General features: G+C 48.5%; 1 protein-coding gene across 5 annotated transcripts in view; it reads right to left on the bottom strand.

The window, feature by feature from the left end:
- Nucleotides 1–24,373, bottom strand: part of fbrsl1 (fibrosin-like 1) — a 160,259-nt gene that overhangs the window by 4,566 nt on the left and 131,320 nt on the right. For 2 of the 5 annotated variants that reach the window (XM_071545308.1, XM_071545309.1), the window contains 11 exons: nucleotides 15,392–15,875; nucleotides 13,399–13,658; nucleotides 11,070–11,320; nucleotides 7,395–7,445; nucleotides 7,082–7,177; nucleotides 5,140–5,211; nucleotides 4,710–4,739; nucleotides 4,345–4,416; nucleotides 3,124–3,256; nucleotides 2,244–2,321; nucleotides 747–830 (listed from right to left, as the gene is read on the bottom strand). In XM_071545308.1, coding sequence (XP_071401409.1) covers nucleotides 747–830; nucleotides 2,244–2,321; nucleotides 3,124–3,256; nucleotides 4,345–4,416; nucleotides 4,710–4,739; nucleotides 5,140–5,211; nucleotides 7,082–7,177; nucleotides 7,395–7,445; nucleotides 11,070–11,320; nucleotides 13,399–13,492 — 961 coding nt within the window. In that variant the 5' untranslated portion in view covers nucleotides 13,493–13,658; nucleotides 15,392–15,875. Of the gene's footprint in view, nucleotides 1–746; nucleotides 831–2,237; nucleotides 2,322–3,123; nucleotides 3,257–4,344; nucleotides 4,417–4,709; nucleotides 4,740–5,139; nucleotides 5,212–7,081; nucleotides 7,178–7,394; nucleotides 7,446–11,069; nucleotides 11,321–11,500; nucleotides 11,662–13,398; nucleotides 13,659–15,391; nucleotides 15,876–24,373 lie in introns of all 5 variants that reach the window. The other 3 variants (XM_071545307.1, XM_071545305.1, XM_071545306.1) reach the window with 3 other exon arrangements.

The raw sequence follows: 24,373 nt of genomic DNA, 5'->3' as shown, positions 1-24,373 counted from the left end.
TCACTGCTCTTGATTCTCAGGGCCCTTAATTTTTTTTTTTTTAACACCGGATGAACGGAGGGGGGTGGGGGTGGGGGGGTGAGGGGGCTCAATTGCCCTCTGGAGTTGAGAGCTGTGAAAAGCCAAGGGAGACCTTAGCATTCCATGGCGTGTCTATTCCAATCACATCCATTTTCGCAACAGGGTGACCGATTTGGCGAAGGAAAATAGGGAGGGGGGGGGAGGGATGGGGAGGGGAGGGGGTGGATGAAGAGAAAGAGAGAAAGACAGAGATGCGAGGGGGAAGAGAGAGGGAAAGAGAGAGAGAGAGAGCCCTCCACGGTGGTGCGAAGGGCTTGTCGAATAATTAATAGATGAATAGCAACCAAACAGCGGGCCTGGGAGTGCGTGTTGGCAGTAGTGCAGCCAGATTAAAGCCGGGCTATTGGGGATGTGGCTGGTGGATGAAGTGGAGGGGTGTGTGTGTGTGTGTGTGCTGTGCTGTGCTGTGCTATGCTGTGCTGTGCTGCCTGCCTTGTTGGTCCTCCCTGGGCTAGGGCTGCTTTGGCATAGGAAGCAGAGCTAAGTGCCTTGATTTTTTCTTTTTTTTTTCCCCTCCTGGCTCTCCCTGTGGTCTAACGCTGTGCTGCTCTGTTCTGTTGCTGGCCACGGGGGCCAGATCGAGGGGGTGGGGGTGGGGAGGTGGGAGGGATGGAGGAGGGAGGGAGGGAGGGAGGGAGGGAGGTAGGGTGGGGGCCGGCGCTTACCAAGCGAGGGGTTGCCTAATCCTCCGAAGGCACTGCTTGAAAGGTTGCCGAGGCCGCCAAAGGTACTGGAGCGACTGAAAGGATCTGCAAAATGCCAAACAGGGATTAGCAAAAGGGGGGCTGGCTAGAGTAGCTACCCCCCCCGCCCCCCCGCCCGTTCCACTCGGCTTTTCTCTTACAAGCGAGCTGTGGTTTTTTAGCACTGCCGCCCTATAGCTCTCTGCCTGGTAATCCTGCAGTAGCCAGGCCTCCTGGACGCTGGACTCGCTCCCGCTGGCCCGGAGCGGAGCGCAGCGCCTCTGACCCTGCTGAGGCTAGGGGACCTGCACTGCCTGATGGGAAAATGAGTTTTGTGCTGTGTGGAGCTGAGCTGGAAATGGACTATGGCTGGGAAGTGTGGGTAAATCAGGCTGGACGGACTACAATGACTTGATTGGAGCATCGGTGTCTGCTGGTGCTCGACTGAGGCAACGGAGTGTCACACATACATCTGTAGGTAGACTAAAGCCTCCAAATTTAAAGGCAAAACACAATATATATATATTCACCTGACAAGTGAACAACAGTGATCACCTCATAATGTGCAATCACATTTTAATTCAGGAGAAATACTTCAGGAAATGCAGAATTTATCTACAGATGAGGCTTTAAGGATTTCCAGTGCTGTAATGACTGCAGCACTGGGGCTTGTCAATAAATCAGAAAAGACAACAACTGAGAAATCTCTCCTGCCTCACACTTGAATTCCCTGGACAGGATTTTCCCACTAAATCTTTCTCCTCAGTGCACCATGTGTTTATAAGCTCAAATTGGATTGACTCAAGGGCTTATTCCGTGAAATCACCTTGCCGCTCTGAACCCAAACAGTGTCTCAGATGGAACAGACGAAGAACAAAAAAAACCCCAAAAACATAGAAAACAAAAACGCAATCAAAAAAAAAAACTGCCTATGAAAGACTAACTCAACTTTAAGAGCCCATAGAAAATACAGCATCAAGGTAATGGGTCATATTTGCTGTTGCCATCTACCTTGCTCTCCAAGGCAACGCGAAGGCGTACAGGAGTGCCGGGAAGTGAAGAAAAAAATCTTTTGTCGGAACAAAGGAGGGATGAAAAATGGGGCTGGAAATTGGAAATACTAGGCCAGCAGCGTCCTTGTCAATCATCCCAGACGGGGGTTATTCAAGGCAGCGCGCTATGATTCGTACGGGCTGATTTTTACGACCGCTTCGTTCTCCGCGACCGCAAAGTGGGAGCCGGCTCAAGAGGTGGCGCAACCGGATGGCTCCGCCGGCCGACCCGGAGTCCATATTAACCTTCGAATGAACCTCCGATCAAAACCAGAAATGTCTGGACCTAAGCGGAGCCGTCCTACCGCACCCCGGTGACTTGTAATGTATTTGAAATATGAGTGCGAGAAAGAGAGAGAGCGAGAGAGAGAGGCGGGGGGAGGAGAGGGTAAAAAAAAATGCAAACGTGGGGTTTACTTACACTTACCTGCCAAATGGCTAGGAGGCAGGAAGCCGCTGGGGTGGGGGGCGGGGCCGTAGGGGGAGGGCGCCGGGTGGCCAGAGCCTATGGGAGAAGAGACGGTGAGACGGAAGGTCAGTATCGTCCAATTAGAGAGTCATAAAATCTCAAACTAGGGACTAGACGTACCCAGCCACAAACAATCAAAACGTTGACATGGTGACCTTTAACATTTTGACCTGTGAGATTGGCCATGACTAAAATGTGGACAGTAAGCATTACTCTGTAACAGCAACTCTAACTCGCTAATTACAAGCTAGATGAGTTATGGAAGGGCTGAGGAAAGCCATAGAGCAAATTAGCAATTGATATTTTCTCTTTTTTTGTAGCTGCAGTTTGTGTGTGTGTGAAGCTGCTTATCGAGGTGAGATACTGACTGTGCAAAAAGCTGGCCTCTTTTACAAATCAGTGTTGCCTTCACCCATATTTCATGAATTGTTAATGAAAGAACCAATTACACGAGTGTCTATGACACACCACTGCATAATTACCAGTCAAAGGCTGCTCGCCTCTCTGTTGCCCTCCAACGCAGGGCAAATCAGTCAATTACCTAACCGAGAATCATCCATATTCATAGACATATCTGACTCCCTCGACTGGCAACACATTTACTACAACAGCACTACAATTAAGTGAACGTAACACGAGAGGTGAAAACGGGAAAAAAAAAAAAAAAAAATGTTTCATTGTCGGTGGAAAGAGCAATTTTGACACGCGGCCATGAATTTAACAACAGCTCGTTTGCATAAAGACAAAAGCCCCATTTGGTTTGAGATTGGGATAATATCTGTAGGTGTGTTCTGAACAGTCTGTTTTTTCAACGTTGCAGTTGGGAGACCCCACTGACCCGTGGAAGAGAAGAGGGGTCGCGCCAGGTCGTGCGGGTACGGGAACCCCGGGAAGACTCCTGGGGCCGGGGGTCGACTGAACAGGTCCAGCTTCCCGTTCATGTCCAGTTTGTGAGGGTCCAGCTGCATCTGCTATAATAGAGAAGAGGCAGAGAAAAGGAGGGTGAGAGAAACGGAATAAGAGAAGTGCGGTCGGGAGGCTGTGGACGACGCCATCCACTTCCAACAACAACAGAGAGAGAGGGCTTTTATCCGCGGCTAAACTGGGTGAGAGATCAGAGGCAGACAGACACAGCAACAATGGCTCTACGTCCCTAATCCCGGCCCACTGTGTCATAACAAAATATATGTAAGCTGATTAGGGACACTAAAGCCTCGGTAACGGGGGTGCGGGGCTCGTGAGGGACTGACACCGCGGGGCCAGTGGCATTAGCAGAGGGCTTCCGGGGCAAGGCCACACCAGCCTCTGTCAATGAGAGAGAGCCTTGGCAAAGGGCAGAGAGGCATTCGTGTCCCTGTGCCACCCAGGATCAGGATCCTCCACATCAAATCCTGGGATTTTTCCAGGACCGCTCCATGGCCTATAGTGACCATTATTTATAGCTTATGTTCATATGTTGTATTTTTGGTTAAATCGCCACTTTTAATGTGCCATGTTGTACTTTGGTTCATTACAACTATTATTTGAAATGTATTTGGTAAAAAAAAATGTTTTTTTCAATTACTCCAAAACCAAAGTACCCAGATCAACCAGCAGCAAATGATAAAAAAAAGCATATAGTAATATTTTACTAGAAAGTGGTGCTAAAAAGGTATTATAAGGCATCATAATTGCGTTATAATCACATTGTGAGTATGTGATATTTATTTTAGTCAAAGCATTATATAATAAACACAATTATTTAAGCACCCTGAAAAATTGGGTGCTTAAATACTTTACGGGGCAACTGTAAAGTTAATGACATGATAACTGAATGCAACTGAATGATAATACTGTAAGAAAAGTTTAACTATGCTCCTAATGGCCTTATAATCTGCTTGTAATGCATCACAATGCACTTAAAGTTAAGTGTTACCAAACACATTTTCATGACCTTTCAAAACATTTTGGCCATCTATTATTTTCCATAACTTCATCAGACTTTTTCTGATTCTAGGATTTTGCCAGGCTTTACACAACAGTGGGAATCCTTCATGACGCCACTATCCAGCTGACCCACCTTCATTTTCTGCTGGTGGTGGTAGATCTGCCATGCGATCTGGACGTGCACTGCACACCACTTGCCAGGTTTCTGAGTATTCAGAGAGAGACACAGAGGTTAGCCTACTGGCCTTGATACGGGTGAGCTGCAAATGGCTTTAACAGGGTTGGGATTTGCTGGCCAAGCCGCAAAGTGGGGAACTCGTTACAATTTTCACCCTGGCAATTGATTAACAAAAACTAACGCTGACCCTAACCCCGCTGGAGACCTAAGCCTGACTCCAACCTTAAGTGGAGCCAAAAGAAATGATTTTTTTGAAGAATTAGCAGTTTCTGACTTTGTGGCTTGGCCAGAAAGGGAAGACATTTAAAACAACCACTTACTCTAACAGATGTCCTAAATGGATCTGTTATCTGTATGGACAGACAGAGAGAAACAGTCATCATCATCATCGTCAACAAAGACATTATTATCAACCATCATCATCAACACCACCAAGGTTAGGGGGTTCGATTCCCATTAGGGCCACTCATTCTAAAAATGCATGCACTCATGTTACTTTTAAGCACTTTGGATAAATGTGTGCACCAAATGACACATATACCCCATATCATTAAATACTCCTGTATTTTTAGAGCTCTTCACACACTGCGTAACTAGAAACTAGACACACATACATGTACGCCTTTCACCAGAGGGAAGAGCGCAAGTGCAGGGTGAGGTTTGAGTGTGTTGCTCAAGGACACTTCAACAGGGATGCACCATGTTGGCTGGTGCAGCTACTCTAACCACTGGTGTGATGTTATGGCTTACCCTTGGATCCTTCTGTAGGAGTGTGTGAGGTACCGCCCCCGGACGAGCTGCTACATCAATAGGATTGGACGCCTGAGAAAGAGAGTGAGAGAGAGATAAAGAGTGACCAATCATATCTAGTTTAAACATGGGTCTATAGTGCAGAGAACGTAGCAAACAGAAACCAATACACATACTGTATGCTCCAAACCGTAGGATGTACATTGATCTAACACAATGGTTCTCAAAGTGGGGTCCGGGGACACCCAGAGGTCCTCGAGGGGCCTACTAAATTAACCAAAAATTTCTAAATCTCGTGCCTGTGTGTGTAATGTGTGTCTATTTGGCAAACATTTTCGGCATGAAAATGATTGAGAACCTCTGATCTCACACACTAGCAGATCCTCCATCCAGCAATGGCAGCATCACTATAGCCCTATATCCCCTTCAGTAGCACTATAACTCACTAATCCTCACCTACTGCTACTGGACGGGCTGACGTCAATGGATAGCACTGCAGTGATGCTCCGGGCGCAGAGCCAGGCCACAGTAAAACATCTCTGATCTCCTCTGATCTCCTCCTTTAAGTCTTTGGGAGCGCAAGTGCCTAGATCAGCCTTATTAATCCATCCCTACACCCAGGATAAGGGGGGGGGGGGATCCGGGAGGGCGACCAGGGTCATCTCCACCACCTCGACACCTACCCCCCCCCCCCCCCACCACCAAGCTCCTCTCCAAGAATACTTAGCAGGGGCTTTAGACACACACATCAGAGTGTTCCTCCAACCATCTGGAGAGGCCTCCGACAAAAGGGCCCCTCCATGACGGAGCCCGCTGGGAATAAGGCCAGCGGATTTAGGCCAGCTTTGATTGGTGGCTTACACCGGGTCACAGCCGCTGGGCATCTGCCAGACAGACCCCCCCCCAACCCCACCCCACCTCCTCCTCCTCCTCTATCCCCCACCCTATCCCATCCCCACCCTCCTCTCCCCCTGCTAGATCGTCAAACATCCTTATCTCGCTTGGCGCTTGGATCGACGCGGCTCGGCACGGCGCTCTGACCCGGGTTCAGGCCCGGGCCGGCTTAGAGAGCTTGTTTGCATAGCCCATTATAGGGGTTAAAAGGGGAGGGGATGAGATTTATCAGGCCTCCGTTTCCCCCCCCCCCCCTCTTCAGTGCAGCTGCTGCCGTTGCGCCTGCCGCTGCCGCCTGAATGTCGAGTAAAGCTGCGGCGCTTTTCATGCCGGCCTCTTTTCCGGGGTGCAACAGCAAAAAAGACGGGACACGAGCAAAACGTGGTGTGAAAGCGTGTCAGTGTAGTGTGTTATTTTGCCTTCTTTTCCATATACCGGTATATGACTTTTATGACACTACAGCAGCTCCTCTCTAGTTGAAGGTTTGCTAGTCTGTGAAATGAGCCTGCTGCTGTGAATGAAAACGCGGGTCAAGGCGGCACTTGATTGGGAGCATACCTTGCTAATCTGATTTCATCACTTCATCCGTGCATCCATTGATTATTCCCGTCTTCCATTCCCTACAGTGACTCTCTACAGCTGCGGTGGCCCATGTGACGTCTCTGCACTCTATATTTAGGTTGTTTAAATGGATCTTTTGCGCTCATGACGGAAACGTTTTGAACGAATCTCCACTTGAGCACATGTCGCTTTAGTGTCACTTTGCTTTTTATCGTTTCAGTTGGAAAAGGTTTGGTATTCTTATGCTCCCTTTACATCTACTCTGTTTAATAAGGTATGAAATTGTGTGTGTGTGAGGGAGAGAGTGTATTTTGCTGCGTGTGCGTGCACCCGTATTCATATTTCTGTTTTTTTTTTTGTTTGTTTTCTCACTGTACAAGTGAGTTGGTGTTTGTGCGTGGGTTTGTGTTGTGCCCGTGCTTCCCTCGAGCGCATGCCTGGTGTGGAGAGTGTGGGTGTGGGTGGAGGGTAAGGGTGTGGGGCTGACCTTGGGCTGGAAGGCTCCTTGCAGCGAGCTGAAGGGTCCTGAGTGTGGGAGCAGCGGGGGCATGCCTGGCATGGTGGGGGGGTAGGAGGGGAAAAACTGGGGAGGAAAAAGGGGGGGTTGAGGGGTGGGGGTGGGTGGGGGACACACACACAAAAACCGTAAAAAAATACATCCAAAAGATACGTACAGGACTCGAGCATATGCACGCACACAGAACTGCCCCCCCTGACAAAAGTTCCCGCGGCAACGTTCAAATATGTCAAATATTTGATTTGCCAAGTAGCAAGTTGAGAATGAGAAAGTGGAGACTCACGTTTGAATGTCTGATGAATGGATTGTCCAGTTTGGGGGTGTATTTGTCGAACTGGAAGAGAAAAAAGACAGAAGAGCATTAGGAACGCAAAAATCCACAAAATGATCAAAATCCTCTTTATAAAAAAGCCTACATTAATGATAAACTCTCATTATTTCTACATCAAAAACCAAAGCATATGATCAACTTCTGAAATTGGTAATAAGTGGGGTTATGATTCAGCATAATAAGCCCTGGGGTGAAGCAGCTGGCTTGCGCCGGTCATGGGTTTACTTAAACTGCATGGACAGATAGGCGGTTAAATTACTAACAATATGACCACTTTAGCAGACTGCCAAGATGAAGACAGCCTGCATGATTTTCCAATTGAGCATACAGAGGTTGGGTGTGGAGGCCCGGCTCAGGAATAAGACCAGTCAGAAACCGCACTGCTGAGTTATGTTTCTATTCACTGGAAATTTGGTAGAAATGTGAATCTAATTGCTTGTGACTGCTATGGGCTTTTTTACAACAACCCCTAGTGCTATAGAGGGAGAGGAGCGCAAAGAGAGATATAGCTTGTTGTCGGTGTTAGAAACCCAGACTTCAAAAGAGATTTACAGTCTAAAACAGGCCAATTTTCTGTGCATAAAATCACGGAAAGAATATATAGAGCCTCATATGTGAGCGGCCTGTCTTTTTATGAGTGAAATTGAATCGGGGTAGACTACATTTGCGATGGTTAGGAGCTAATTCGGGACGGCTCAGCGTGAAACTGATATAACCTTGAAAGGCTGAATTGATGTAATGAAACCTTCTTCTGAGACAGAGCCTGTGCCTAACAGAATAATCACAATTGGAATTCGTGTGTATAAAAACTTATATGAAATGCAGTTTCCGATCATGTCCGCAACACATGGGAATCTCGTCGGTAAACTGAGAACGCGAGGAGGGAGAGGGAGAGAAATGGAGAATGTTCTCCCACGTATGAATGGGGACTTTGTGCGTCTGTTCGCAAGCCAATACTGGCTCTCTATTTTGCAACGGGCTAATTGCAAGTGACAGTAACTTATTCCTATTCCGCAAATACACAAACCATTTGCAGGTACTTTTTGCGAGTGTTTTTACAAAGCTCTCTTGGCAGGCGCGGACGTTTTGGGTTTACATAAAACAGGAAAATGAGTGAGTATGAATCATCGTTTCTGTGTGTGTGTGTGTGTGTGTGTGTGTGTGTGCTGCGACATGGGCGGGAGGGGAGATGGCGTCTGGCCCCGGCCTAGCTGCTTGCAGAGAGGGACTGGGGTTTGGGTCAGGGGCCCGCGGGTGAAGCGGGGCCATTCACATCTGCGCGCAAAATGGCAGCGGTGGCGGCGATGGTGTTGGCGGCCCTGTTTGTGTGCGATAATGGGCCCAAATCAAAGACAGACGGCCTATTGAGAGGAAACGCCGCGCCAGCTTCCGAGCTCATTAAACAGCTCCTCTGCATTTCTGAAGGCGCAGCCTGTTTAATGTCTGACACTGGGAGAGGGATACTGGCCGCTTTATGGCCCTATAAAAGAAAAAAAAAACTCCTGCCTTTGTAATTTATGGTCCCTGTCACAGTTTTATAGTAAACAGCTTTGGCTAATTAAAGCTCAATATTTCATCTTATAACAATTAAGGATATTCCTTGTCCAAAGACATGGCAGGGGCGAGGGGGCTGGAGAGGGGAGGGGGGTGAGGGGGGGGGGGCAGGGAAGACACTCAGTGCTGCCATTTGGCAAGCCAGCTGCTTGAGGGCGTCGAACAATAAACAAATACAGAGGCTTCATAATTTCATTAATTACAGCCATTAGCCAAGGGCTGTTACATAGTTGAAATGACATGGGGCGTCTAGAGAGCAGAAGAAAATGAGAGAAAGAGGGAGAGAGAGAGAGAGAATGCACAACTGGGCCATACTCGGGTTTGCCTTTCACGACAAAACAGTAAAAACAACCACAACATCATCATTACGCCTGCCTCTCTAAGCAAGCACTAAAGAGAGAGGGAAAAACAGCGTTGGAGGGAGGAAGGGAGGGGAGAAGGCATCAGTTAAGTAAGAACACAGTTTCAATAAAAAAACGTGAAAAAAAAAAAAGAAACAGCAGAACACATTAACAGCAGTCTCAAATCCCATCGTAACAACACAACAAGAGACGGGGGAGTGTGCGCGCACCACGGGCCGCGTAATGCCGGCATTAGCGAGATGAGCGAAATCACCTCTTTCATCTTCAAAGGGAGGGCTGTGTGTGTGTAATGCCCGCCATGTCAGGAATGAGCCGAGGAGGAGATAACGGCGTGCGTTGGCTGGAGACCCATCTAAATAGTCTCCATACTTATCTGAGACCATGCCATAAATACCACAGCTTTGATTTCTAATGTACAGGATGGAGGATAATCTTGGAGCGGGGCCTTAATGGGCCCACAGGCTCTTAATCAGAGGTCGCGACATGATGGATTAGATCTATTAGACTAATGCCAAAAAGCTACAAATGGGGCCCCTGTCTGAATCGACTGTCAGAGATTGCTGTGCATTTTAAATGATGGATGAATAGTCATAACTTTTTTTTCACCCCTGCACCAATCTAAAAGCTGCCAGTGTTTGCCCCCCCCCCCCTTCCACCCCCACTCCCTCACCCGCCTCCTCCCGCCCCGCAGCAGCCTGATGGCAGTCAAAGCACGGAAGCAATTAGAAACATTATCAAAACAGTTTTGCGGTGATGTCATCCCCCTTTCATCTGCCATGAAGTCATTCGACCCCGACTGCAAGGCTTTGAAGTTGTCATTGGCAAGCATTGCGCGCACACACACACACACACACACACACAGACAGACAGGGGAATGAACTTACATACACATGTACAGGCCAGCAGGAATGCACGTATGCAAACACACACACACACTAACACATACTGCGCAGATCTGTTGTGTGCGATCGGACGTGGCTCTTTGTGAACAGGCAAATGAGAACATTCAAAGCCATTTAAAGCACATCCATATGAAAACAATTGTAAAAACCCTCCGCCTGCAGGCATTCCCCCTTTTGTTCCCGGGCAAACACTGAACAGCAAAATCAATGTCGAGTTCAGGAAAAAGATGAATAAATTAAATCAGCTGTGCTAACGCCAGCTTGTTTGGCCAAGGCTTGCCGCGAGTCGGGAGAAGGGGCTCCTCGGCGAAATGTGACGCATATGAGGCCTATTTTATATGCATAACCCCACTATGGACGCAGGATATTCACTGTATCCAGTGTATGTGCGCTTGGTCCGGTGTGACAAACCTGAGGACCAGCTGGCAGGTGTCTGGATAAACCAGTACACTAGTAGTGTGTGTGCTGAGGGGAGATGGCAGGCTGTGGGCCGTATCTGCCCAGCATGGGTCCTTATCATAGTGATTACCAGTTCTCACACTTCAGCAGTAGGACAGTATGCAGAAATCTAAGAGCCAAACTCGAACTGATGAGGAACCGATGTCATATCATATCATTTGGGGTTTTTATTTTGGAACAGAGGCCTAAGGGTCGGGGGAAAGTCTTTGGTTGATTTTTGGGCAAAGAAAAAAAGGGAGGAGTTGATTGAGGGAGGGTGGGTGGGTGGGTGGGAGGGAGGGTGGAGGTAGGTGGGTGGGTGGTAAGGTTATGGGAGCTTTTTTGTTTGGTTTTTCTTTACTTATCCTCACATTTCTGGCTTGGGTACGCACCATGGGGGGTGCGGTGGGCGGGGTGAGGATGGCGGCCGGGGGCAGACTGGCGGGGAAGGGCGTGAAGGTGTGCTGGTGCGTGTGTTGGTGCTGGTGCATGTGCTGGTGTTGGTGAAACTCGGCCCTCAGGAGCGACACGGGGGCCAGCGGCGAGGCGGACGGCCCCCGGCCCCGCTCCGAACTCTGAACCAGGAAGCGGTTGTTCAGCTCCTGCCTCAGGAGGTCATGCTCTGCAAGAAAGGAGAGCGAGGAAACGAAACAAAAAAAACAAAACAAACCAAAACAAAACAAAAAAACAAAACCAAACCAAAAAAAAGGGGGAAAAAAAGGGGGGAGACACAAGAAAAAAAAAAGGCACGGGCGCCCAGTCAGTCACAACAAGGGTAGAAGAGAAGAAAGAAAATAGTCACCTGGCATTCCCTGTTTCTCCAGCTCATGCTGTGAGGGTTTTCTACGTGGGGACTCATTGGTGGTGGTAAGAGAGTTGCCTGTGACAATGTGCCAATCAGAATCCCCGAATGAGGCTGGCAATACATGATTGGTTGGTTGAATGATATCAACAGGCTGGTATCTAAAGACAAGAGAGAACCAAGAGTCATCCCAGCAGAAAACACACACACTCTCGCCCTCCATCAGAAAGTCAATGCACAGCTGGCATATTTCTAACACATTTTGGAAACACCCATCATCACTGGAGACATTTGTTTCATTCTATTGCAGCATCGAATGATTTGAGCCAATCGCCGATCGCGCTGTCAAATCTTTAAAGAATCACTTTGTCTTGTGGGTGGAAGACGGAGGCAGCAGAGAAAACAGAGCTTCTGTTGCTCAGATCGCATCACAGAGCTGACCGAATAGACCGAACAGCGGACTGTTACAAAGTCCCTAACAATACGCTGAAGACGTCTCCAGCTGTGATGATTGTCCAGCTGCTGTTGACAATTTGCAGTGACGCATCCGCTCCTGTTATACATTAAAGCCCTCCTCCAGTGACCTCATCACGCTTTCTCGATTTCTAACCGTCTCAGAAAGCGAGGCACGATTTTCTCCACCGGTCAAAATGAAGCGCGGGACTCGACGGGAGGGGCGGCGCACCGCTGCCTGCTTCAATCGCTCCGGAGTCAGTTATTGCTCCCGTTTTGTTGCTGTAAACGCGGGATTTGTTTGCAAGGCCTGTTGGAAACTTTTCAAACTGTTGATGAGGTCACTCGAGGTATCTGCAGCCGCTACACTAATTGGACCGCATTCCTGACATTTACTGCCAGCACAATAACGGAATACGCTGACATTTTGGCAAATAGCGCTTTGATCAGCTTACTGTTGTGCAAAGAGAGGATTTGGTAGTAGTTTCACCACTGTGTGTCAGATTGAATGTGCTTTTAAGATGATGCAAAATTAGCTTGCACTGCCCACTACACATACACAGACTTTTAACATGCCCAGTTGAAAACTAACAACATACTGGAAACACAGAAGTGAAACTACTGCCAATCTTTTCAACACAAAACGGTTATGTTGATCAAAGAGCTCATTTACCAAAAAGACATAAGTGCAATAGAATGGCAATAAAACTTTTTACATTAGTATTTAACTACAATAACTCTCAGTTTCCTATATAGAAATCAATATGGGAGGGAACAAACCTATTACATTACACAGAGCAAACAGTATATGATCTATAAAGACCACCATCATTAGAGATGTAAAAATCATATGTGATGGTGGGATTTATATTAAAGAGAAATGTAATAAATGAACACTTACCAGATCTGCGAATCATATATGAACACTATACAAGTTACAACACCATGCAACATGTATTATGGGACATTAACATCAGCCATATTACAAACTTATTGTTAACATCTCCAGTTGGTGTAGATGGGTATTATTGCATTCTATGCATTTGTGAATATAGGATTGCAATGTTAACATTAAATCTACCCTGAATCCTTTTCAATGACACGCATACTACATGAATAGAGCTGTACAGCCAATTCTAGTACAATTTGCCATAAAACATACTCTGGAATAAAACATGGACACATCATTATACAGGCTTTTATACAGCCTGTGTTAGAAGTGGACTTTAACACTTTGTGTCCATGCATTAGTATGGAGCTAGATATTTTATGATAAATCTCTGGCATAAAAAGTCTGTATAAAAGTTTGGATAAAGATACGTTCACTATTGAAAAAGAGGTATTGTTTTTTCACTTCTATTCAAAAATAGCTCATCAAATCTACCATCTAACCTAGGAGCTAGCGTCTACACTGAGGCGACTGGTGTGCAGGGTGCGTATGTCACCTGGGTAGGGGGTGCCGGCTGGGTGCCCGGGGACCACTAAGCTGTTGGTCGGTAAGGTCGGCGGTGGCGGCAGTGTGGCGGGGGTTGCAAACATGGCCGGATGGCGATGGGCCGGGCTCCGTAGGGAGGAATAGTGCGAGGTAGAGAGGTTGGCTATGGACAGGGGCAAGGCTGGGGCCGAGGACGGGAGCCCGCTGAGGTGGTGGTGAGGGGAGGGGGGCAGGTGGTGCTTGGGGAGGCCCACCGGACTGCCGCTGTGGCTGGAGGGAGGAGGAACAATGGAAAAAAAAATGAGACTGTAAAATGTCCAAAAGTTCAAATTATTATGTTCCTATACACAAGTGGGAGACTGTAAAATCGTACTCTCTGTATTAGGGTTAAACCGACATGGGTTTTTGAGGCTGACACTGATGCCAGTATTTTTGGACTGAAGCTGCCAATTGACAATATTTTGAGCTGATATTCAGTATCTTTTAATGGCAAAAAAATACTAAACATTTACAAGTATTCAGTGTTTCCCACAGAATTTCCTTTCTTGCCAAGTTGGAAAAGCCTCTGAAACAGCATTAAAACTTACCACTGAGACCCAGGATTTTAATAATGTAATAATAATAATGACAGTAATACTTGTGTGGAATCCAATGAAAATTGCATTATAATCAAATCAGGTTAATTCAGTGTAGTGTAGAATCAATTCAGTGTAGTGTTGCTCAATTATACAATAAATATGTAATCAAACAAACTACATCATATCGGGTGAACGACACTGACTGACTGATATTACATTTTTAATAAAAGGCCAATATCGGCTCTATATATCAGCAAACCAATCACTCACTCCAAGTCACAAGTTGCTCTGCATAATAGCATCAGCTAAATTACTAAAATGTGTTCGCATGATTACCTTTACAGTTTGTCTACACGTGTTTGCTTGCTCTGTTGCTTGTTCAGTCTTAGTTCAGCTGTATTGAAAATGTGTTTTATGCTTTGACAACATCAGGATGACGATGTGCCAACAAAGCTTCTTAAATCGAATTGAACCGAAAAGAGGAGTGAGAGGAGAAATCAAGAGAGAATGAGAAGAAAGGGGAAATACTTTGTGCATGTGCTCTATGTACTGGTGAATTGCTGAGTGATAAACAGTAAATCTGACAACAGGTTATTGCATGTTTGCGTGGCGGAAAATCAATGTCTGCATGACGACAGCGTAGATATTGTATAGAATATAGAATCAGACAGTATCTCATCACACTGGACTATATTGTATTAATTTGGACGTTGCTACGGTGTTTATTTTATTGCTCACTGCACACATGGGCAGGCACATATTAAAGCAGGGAGGTAGTGTATGCCCATGTAACATCCTGATCTGGTTCTTGATACAAAAGGTGAAAAAGACAACAGATACCTGCATACTGGATTGCTGCTCCCTTATTGGTTTAGTTCTCAACATTCTGTCTTCCTTAGACATACCTCAGGTGACCCATTAAGGTTGAAATGTTGCTGAATAAACCGCTAACAGAGCATCAATCCAATGTATGGGTATTTTTTAATACTTAATATTTCAGACGCATACTATCGGCAAGGGCGGAGTGAGTGAGAAAAGGAGCATCATTGCTGTTGAATGTAGTTTACTTTAGCCTGCCACAGTTAATCTAGTTCAGAGAGGCTATAACTGTAGCCATTCTCAGAATACATGCTTTAGCTACATGTTGTGCACTCCAATAAAACAGTAACATCAATCTTGAATATCTACATGGCTTTCTTATGATCTATTCAGGGGGAAAAAAACTTTTCTTCACTCGAGATGAAGAAATGTACACGGACTTTGAATGTTTCTTTTGATACATTTGGCTATTGAATTGAGTGCTTACTGCTCAGACTGTAGGTGTATTGTTTTCACTGCTGGCTGGTTTTCACAGCTGATTCACAAACTCCACCCAGCTGCTACGCCCCTGCCCCCTTAAACAAGCGCACCCCTATGACAACCTACCTGATGTCGTGGAGGCTGTTGTACTGCAGCGGGTGATGCACCTGGTGGCTGATGATTTGCCGGGCGTGGTGCTGGGAGGGCGGGAGCACCCGGGGCTCCTGGTGCGGGTGTGGATGCGGGTGCGGGTGTGCGTGCGGGTGCAGTTGCGGGTGAGGCGGGTGAGGCGGGTGAGGCGGGTGAGGAGGGTGGGGCTGGGGGTGGGGCGGGGCCCTCAGCAGGGGAGAGGTGGGGACAGGGGGCGGAGGCTGCTGCTCCTTCTTGACGCTGAGGGGCGGCGGGGTGGGGAGGCGCGCCCTGGGCGGCTCCGGGGGGGCCGCCGCTGCAGCGGGGGCGGGGGAGCCCGTGGGCGCCGAGGCCGGGGTGGGGCTGGGCACGGGCGGCGCGAAGGGCACCTCGCTGTTGCTCTGCTCCTGGCTGCGCTGGAGCCCCGAGACTTTGGCCGAGCTGCAAGTCTTGGACTCGGGACTCTCATTCGTCGGCACACCTAAGGAGACGGGAAACAGACGGGGAAATGTCAGACACGACGACAGAGGAGCCAAACCCTGTCTGGAGACATGTGGTACAAATGATGTGTTAGTCATCTCAGAGGTCAAGCCACTCCCTGGTTTGACTCTACACAACCAGTCCAGAGGCTTAGAAGAGTCAGATAATGGACATAGAAGACCGCTACCGTGTGTCTCCAGAAGACAATGCTTGGTCAATGACTAGTTCAACACGTCTCCCTCCCCCCCTTTATAATGTTGCCCCAATGTCTGCCGAAGGTTCTTCTCGTTTCCCTCTCCCTAGGTTCCATTAAGTGTTTAATCAGGTCATTTTCATGCTTGACTATAATCAGATGATCCAATTTCTGCCCGCGATCCAGTCAGTATGAATAAATCACAGCTAATTAAAGTTAAATGTCGGCCCCTATTCAGGGCTTTGCTGAGCACACAATCTGGCATGAAATAATTATGTTTCAATTGTGCTGTGAAGAGAGATCATGGCCCCTTATCGCCGGCTCTCTGCCACTACGCCTTTCTCTCCTCTCTCCCAGATCTTTCAGGGGATTTGGAAAACCACAGCAAAGCACTTTGAACTCGGCCACTTTGTCTTTACCATTCATCAGGGGTCTTTTCACCAGACAAGAAGCTTTTATAATCAGCATTCCGCCAAACAGCGACTTTTCATACTTAGCCTGTTGCAATTTAATGACTGTAATTATATGCTGCTGTAGTAGGCAAATGAAAGTGGCAGAAAGTGGCATCTCAACACTTTTCGCTTACAATGAATTTTAAGCACTTATGGATCTTAAAGCACTGATGAAGAAAACCCATTTGGCCATCTCCTACTGCCCTCAGACTTGGGAAATAGCAAAGCGGGCCGCAAAGAAATGCAAGTCTGAGGAAAGGGTAGCTTCTACAGCTAAATTATTACACTATGGCATCTGTACTTATCAAAGTTGCCAGCAGTGGAATCCGTTTTAAGCACAGAAACATCACATGCACCGAAGAATCACAGAAAAAAAATAGGAGTTCACACATGGAAGGAGTCAGATAGAGACAGAGGGAAAGAAAAGGCAGCCGGCTGGAGATGAGGCTCTCTAAGCGGCTCTAATCTACGGCTGAGATGCAGCAGGACTTCAGTCAGAAGGCTTACTAGCGCCTCAATTAAAAAAGCTCCACGGGCGCTCTCGACGGCAACAAAAAAAAAACCGAGAGGAGCCGGGAGCTGCCATCAAGCCAGCGAGAACTCGACACACAGCCCACTAATGGAATATCCAGTCCCTATTAACAGCCTGCTTAATCTTTCAAGGATCCTAACACCCATAAAAAGGCCAATAAAAAGGCAGAGCAGAGATTTTTTTTTTTTTTTTTTTTTCGTGCCTCCCCTCCCTCGCCCCTCCGCATTTTACGGGAGAACCGGGGCTGGCTGAGGTGTCACGATTTTCAAATGAATTCCGGGGTCTGGGCGTATATAGACCTACGGATTTATTGGGGTCTGGGATTTGGATTAAAGTGTCAGGGTCTTGTTTCTGCGAGCGTAAGAGAAGGAGAGAGAATGAAGGCAAAGACTGACAGACAGACAGACAGACCGACAGACAAGACAGACAGACAAACAGAGACGGAGAGGCAAATATCCACAGTCGAAATGTCGCCCTTGGGTGATGTTGCCGTGGCAACCTGTTCTCCCAGACACAATGTGAGGCGAGCGATGCCGTAGGAAGTCTCGCTACAACCACTAGGAGATAGAGAGGGGCTTCTAATACTAATGCTGGGAAGCCGGGGCCACAGTGAGCACTGGGTTATCTTAATGATGATTCTAATGGGCTGTAATGGAGGCAGGGAGGTATCAGCTCCGACCGACCCATCCCTCATTAAAATCACTCTGCCTGCTAAGACACACACACACACACACACACACACACCGGATGCAAGACGCACACGATAAAAACAAAAGTTTTCTATGCAGCAGCGTGGGTGTAACGCACGCACACACACACACACACAACCGCAGCCTCCCGCCGCTTCATTTTAATGAGGGGCAGCAGAATGTGAATGGAATCTGACCAAATTCATTGAAGAAAGCAAAAGGTTACATAATTTCAATTTACTCCTTTGCCTCAGAAGTGACGGTGACGCGCTCTCACGGCTGGCTCTCAGGATGTGGTGTTGTTCTCCAAGTATATACACACACTGCTACGTTGCAAAACCGCTGTTTAAATTGCAGGTGTTCCAGCCTGCTTAGCAGCAAACCACAGACTGTCAAGAATAGTGAACAATTAACCGCAGAACAACACTGTTACTGTGAATGCACTTGCCTAATAGGCTTACTTATTCACTGTTTAGGGTTGTGTTTTTTTTTTTCCCGGAGTGTTTCAGCAGCAGCCATTTTGAGTGTAAACCAACGCACGGTGATAACAAGATGACAGGAATGCCTCTCTGACACATGTCACCACAGGGCTATATGTAGCGAAATCATTCCTGTTTTTCAACAAACAACGTCCCCTCGCCGCAAAAACCTCGCAACTGTCAGCCGGAGTTGCAAGCCTTTCGACGCAACTGTCACATTCGGCGATGTTTTGTTGTTCTTTTTCCTCGGGACAGGCAACACGCACTCTCCCCGCCATTCACCTACCGTGTGGAAGTGCTAGGCAAGCCACAGGCAGTCGTGTGAAACAAATGCCACGCGAGTTTGTCTGTGCAAAAAAAAACGTGCCGTCGTCAAAGCCCTGCCCCCTGCAAAAACCTGAGCAGATGGTGGGAGTGAGTCAGGCAGGTTGGAGGGCAGCCCGGCGGTGGAACCTGCACCCCCCCCCCACCCCTCCCGTTAGCTGGGTTAGTGCACCGGGAGGGGGGCAGGGACATTCCCTAGGGGGGTGTTGGCAGGCCTGCTCACCAGATGACATCTCATCCCGGTATTGATCTTTTTATAGTCGTTCCTGTGGCCCTGCTTACTCAGGGGAATTGGGCCTTGCCCCGCGCGCACGTGCCTGGCCTGGCGGGGCGGAGAGAGGGAGGACTGGGGGGGGACTGAGGTAGCAGACGGATGACAGTCCACCGGGATCTGCCGCTGATGACTGATGTGTCCAGCGGGGGACCTGGGGTGAACGCGGTGTCGCCGCACAGCTGTCCCTGCCTCTGATACCCTTCACTTGTGACCCCGTTTGTCCCTGCGGAACATCTGGAGAGCTGGCACCGATCCGGTCCTCTGTGGCCTCTACGCGGCCAGATGGCCCGGCTCGGAACGGCTCGGACTAGCGCGGAACGGCTTGGCCGCGAGCTGGACCGGGCTGGGCTGGCTGTCATCAGCCGGGGGGGGACATCAATAAAAGATAACGTGGCTCCTCGCTGCGGCCATTATGTCCCACTAAAGCACGGAGCGACAATTAATGAGGGTTAGATGTTTTACACATTGACGTGTGCCACGTCCAATAAACAAAGCCGACTCCCCAGCGGACAGCAGAGTCAAATGCTAAGCTACTGAAAAGGAACTCTGGTGTGTAACAATTGCGCACTTTCGCACTCAAATGCCTCGAGTTGGCCTTTGAAAAGCATCATCTCTTTGAAGCCACACTGTTTTTCCCTTTTAACCACTTCAGTTTAGACACACACCTGGCTACCTGCAAACGAACCCAACTGCCTCCTGAACGAGACATGAGTGCCCCAGAGACTCCTCTCATTCGGCCTCCAGCTAAAACCATCAGCAGACTAATGCTGTGCATGCAAATTAAGGCATTGTATGAATTACCTGCCCACTGTTGACACCAATGCCAGTATATACAACAGCCAGGAAAATAGAACCTGTATGCAAATGGCCCTTTCAGATTAGATATGAGGGTATGCAAATTTTACCCGTGACAAGGGGGGTCCGGGGTTAAGAGTAGCACAAGGCCACCGGGTGTTCTCATTTACTAGGCAAACACTGCGGTTCACTCACTTCATCGCTTTGCCAAAGCATAAACAGTCGGGGCACTGATGAAATAAGGACATGAACAGACAGATATTTAAATAAAGCGGGATTTCTGCTGAAAGACGTTGGAGGATACAGAAGGTATGTGGTAATGCGCACTGCCTTGATCTCTCTCCCTCTGTTTGGCGCTGGCTGACAGGATGTGCTCCTGTTCTTGACGGTTGAGCTCACAGCGGTTTGGTTTCTGCGCCTCTCTAGACGAGCAATCTGCACCGAGTCAAGGCTTAGCTCACGAGTGAGTGACTGTGGAAGATAGCTATAACAGATACTGGCAGAAGGCAGGAAACCACAGTCTTGCCAATCAACACTTCATTGCTGTGAGGTATTCAGTCTTTTAAAAAAAAAAAAAAGAAAAGCTGGGGCGATTTCAACAAAATGATTTTTGTATGGGAAGAACAGAAGGGCTGAGCGGCGTTGAATCGTCGCGCTAATAATAAAATCATACGAGAAATTTGCGATGGCTCACTTTCCCTCACACTATTTAATCTGCCTCGAGCATCTCCAAGCTGGTAGCGAGGGAGGCCAAGGCGACATTTTTGCAAATCACTCAGAGATGTTAATAGGGGAGCGGACGAGGAGAGAGCCGGCCAAGATAGCTAAAGAGTGGGGACAGCTGGCGCGTTTCAATTAGCTCTCTCTTTCTCTTCACTGCAGCTGACAAAAGGAGTGGATGGCAGCAGAATGGGGATGGGTGTTAAGCTGTAACACGTTTACAGTCAAAGCCGAGGCATAAATTGAGAGAACCTAATGTTCATTTCAGAGAGCTGGCAGCTCAGGCTGCGGGATGAATCAGTGTTTCCTCCGCATATCGGGCCCCGATTCAAATCCCAGCCATATGGTGCAGGACGCATATGCCATGCACCTCTCATGGCACGTACGCCATTGTTGTGGATGGGAGGCAGGGGGGCGGGGAGCACATCTTCAGATCAGCAGGGAGAGAGGGAGAGAGAGAGAGAGAGAGAGAGAAGCCTGGATGTTGACTGTCCAAATCCTGCTACGTCATGTACGGTCCAGTGGCGCTCCAAAAGCGACGGTAAACTTTCATTAACCCCTGGCCACAGTGTTGTAGAGAGGCAAAGACGCCTCCACACTCACACACCTCCCCTCTGCTCTTCCTCTGAAAATCTGTCAGGACCCATCCCCCTGCAGAGCTTTGTCTAGCGGAGCTCATGTGCTCCGGGGCAGCCATCGGTCTCGGCTTCTTATGAACACTGGCGGGTCGTCTGAGGTCAGCGCCACTGGGCTCTCCTGAATGAAAGGGCGCACATCTTGGAACTTTCAACAGAAAAGCTCAAGTCTAATGGCTCCTCTGACACGGCCCACCCTGCCAGCCCGGAATGTGACCCCTTTCACTGTCGTTGACCCCTGACCGACCCCGGCGACCCCCCGCTTGCCCCGAGGCCCGCTGCGGACAGACAGCCGACAGGCAGGGGGGCGGGAGGCGGGGGGCGGGCGGGGCGCCTCTGAACTTTAAGGATGAATCGAAGCCTTCAGGAGTTATTTGCGCGCCGCTGCGTGCACTAGCCTTATCATTTCATTAATTAGCATGACACGCCGGCCCGATGGACTCGAACGCGGCGGCGGCAGCTGTCGCGATTGATTACGGCGGCGGACGCGGCGCTGCAATTATCGAGGCGACTGGAGACAACGCCTGCCACTTCTAATAAAGGACTTAACTCCTGCTTCCCACATCACAGCGCAGCGGAGGGAGGACGGTGGCAGCCTCCCTGTGTCTCCCATACCTTCAAGACCTTTTCAGAGTCTCTCCACAGGCTGCCGTGGAGCTCAGTGTGGGCTGTAATTCTTGAGCAGCATGTCAGCTTTACTTAAGCTCGTATAACGCCCTAACCGTCTGAACAATACCACTTTGGTGCCCCGCAGGAAAGCATCCTCTATTAAGCCCACCAGCTGGCTTACACGCCGCGGAGAACGGAGGGGAAAAGGAGGTTGGGAAGAAAGAGAGAGGACGAGATAACGAGAGATAAGAGACAGAAAGATAGAGAGGCGGGGAGCTAATCGCCGGGAGGCTTCAAGTCCGAGTAGAAACGGAGGGAGCGCTCAAAAAAATGTAAACAGAGGTACCTCACTTCATGTATGAACCTGCACGAAGCCCACATGCCTCTAAGTGGATATAATATTATCTTTCAGTGCCGTACTGATTATTTCTCAATGGAAGGGAAATGGCTGGGTGAAAATCCTTCAACAGAGCCTAAGTGCCATGACAGTGGGCTGAAAGAGCCTGCATGTTTTTCTTTTCCGCCTCCTCCTCCGTCTCCATTTTCACTCCCCGCTCTGAAAGCAAAGCAACAATTGGAGGCTGACAGCTCCTAACCGTTTGCCATACCTCATTCACTGTTTTGACATATGCAGCCGTTGCCATTCAGCACCGTGAAAGGGGTAGGACAAACATCTTTCCCCGGCATATCATGTTTCCTCAAGTGTTTTGCAGATACAGAGGTTTGCCTGTTTGAGTGTCACAGGCTGTGGTTTCGACTAAGATGTTGCCCGAGATACCCACCTGCTTCATGCAAATACAGCAGCCGTTTTTATAACGTCAAGTAATACCCTCTGACAGGCAAGAATGCTGAGGCAGCTAGCTGGGGATTCTATAGGCGGCGACGGCTAGAAACAAGTAGGCTAGGTCTTTATCAACCACCGGCAGAGAGCTGGATCATCCGTCAACCGCCACATTTTTGCTGTCATGTTTACATGCTGTAGTGTCCTGTTATTACAGGCCAGGGCTGCTGCTCTTTGCTGTGCTGATCAAAGCTCAGGCGACTGCTCCAGTCATTAAAGAGCGTGTCAGTGTGCCATCTCTTAAAACACACACCGCCGCGTTCCAGGGGAATTCCGCAGGTATTTCATTGCATGGGCCTGAACAAACTATTCAGAGGACATAAACTAAAACTGTATGTAGCCTATATAAACATTAACAGCTCCGATATCAAACTATTTCTGATCTCAGAGCCAGTAAACAGCTAAAGCGACATAGCAAGTTTACTCCTTATAATGCAAAACAAATTAAAATGTATTGGCACGTGTAGATGACATTTATTCAAATATATTCTGGAAATACAGCTTTTTCCTTTGCACTGCACAACATACAGTATAACTGTATCCAAAATATATTTACTCAAAATACATTTCTACTGAATGTCATCTACATGTGCAAATACATTTTTAGGCACATTTTTTTTTAAACATATCTCTAAACATAATGTGAAATATATGTGAAATGTATTTATTTTCCTACATGGCTCACAACACTCCTCTCCGCCTATGACAGCAACATTAACTCGGCCTATTTTCTCCCTCAGAGGGAGGGTGGAGGCGATAGGGTAAGATCTTAGTGGGCTATTTGTCTAAAGATAGCACCCCAGTGTGCATTAAAGTGCCTGGGCTTAAGTTTCGCATGTCTGCAGCCCCGCGGGGAAACACGCTGTCCGGTATAGACACACTGATGTAATCAATGCCTGCTCTATAGGAGGATCCCGCTTTAAAATGAGACTGCTGCTAAGCTGCTCCTGGGGTGCTGCTGGGTAATTAGGCTTACAGATGGAGACCCAGCAGCTGTTGAAGACCAGGCTAGAGCCGCCATTTTCCCCGGCTAATGGCTACATGCCAGAGGAGCTAAGTTCTCAGCAGCTACGGGCCTGTTTTCCGCAGCGCTCCGAGCTCCCGGTGATCTGAAAGTAAAAGACATTGCAGGAGCCGGAGTCTTCATCCTGCCTGGCGATGAATTGCACGTCGAGGTTGATGACATACTTAGAGGCCCGAGGTGCAGATGTTTGGAATAGCTCTCATGCAGAGCTTAGCTAGACAAACACACACAAAAGCCTCCTCGACGTGCCTGTCTCTTTGGAAACCTGCCCCCCGCCCCCCCCCCCCCCACCTCTCCACCTCCCCAACGCCTCCCGAAAACCACCATGTCCTCCACCACCGCAGGAAAAAGGGTGAGAATCGGTGGGTGTATCAGGTTAGCAAACATTCGCCGTCCTTCCTTGCACCCCATCCATCATTCCTGATTAGAGGGAGGGAGAGAGGGAGAAAAGGGGATAAAGTGACCCACACTGGGAGGGGAAGGATGGAGGAAAGGCAAGACAGAAAGAGAGGGAGAGAGGGGGGGGGGGGGGGTAGCGGGGGTGGGGGAGTTAATAAGGCAGAGGAGAGGAGAGAGGGAGCAGAGGGCAGGGAGTCGTGTCAGGAAAACTAATGGAGACAAGGCCCGGATCCTGACCTGTGGGGCCGCTGCTAACCCAAGCCCACCACTGTCTGCTCTCATCTCCTCTAACCCCTAGTCACTCACGCACACTGGCAGGTAGGCAGACACTCACACACACACACACGCATTTGACAATATGGGCCAATCCTCCTAGCACCGGAGTGGACAAGGAACAGTAACAATAGCCTGCGAGTTTCGGGACTGCTATGAGCTGCCGCATTTCACTGTGGCGCTCTAAGTGCAGCAAGCGAAGAATTGATTTGTTTGGAGTGTGAAGGCGGTGTGTCAGTTGCAGGAAGTGTGTGTGTGTG

Source organism: Centroberyx affinis, unplaced genomic scaffold (assembly GCF_046629955.1).
Source record: "Centroberyx affinis isolate AG114_WGS23_722 - 3 ecotype Tasmania unplaced genomic scaffold, CSIRO-AGI_Caff_v1 ptg004852l_1, whole genome shotgun sequence".
Classification (NCBI taxonomy): Eukaryota; Metazoa; Chordata; class Actinopteri; order Beryciformes; family Berycidae; genus Centroberyx; species Centroberyx affinis.
The sequence above is the reverse complement of the archived record's forward strand: the minus strand, read 5'-3'. Positions and strand labels throughout refer to the sequence as shown.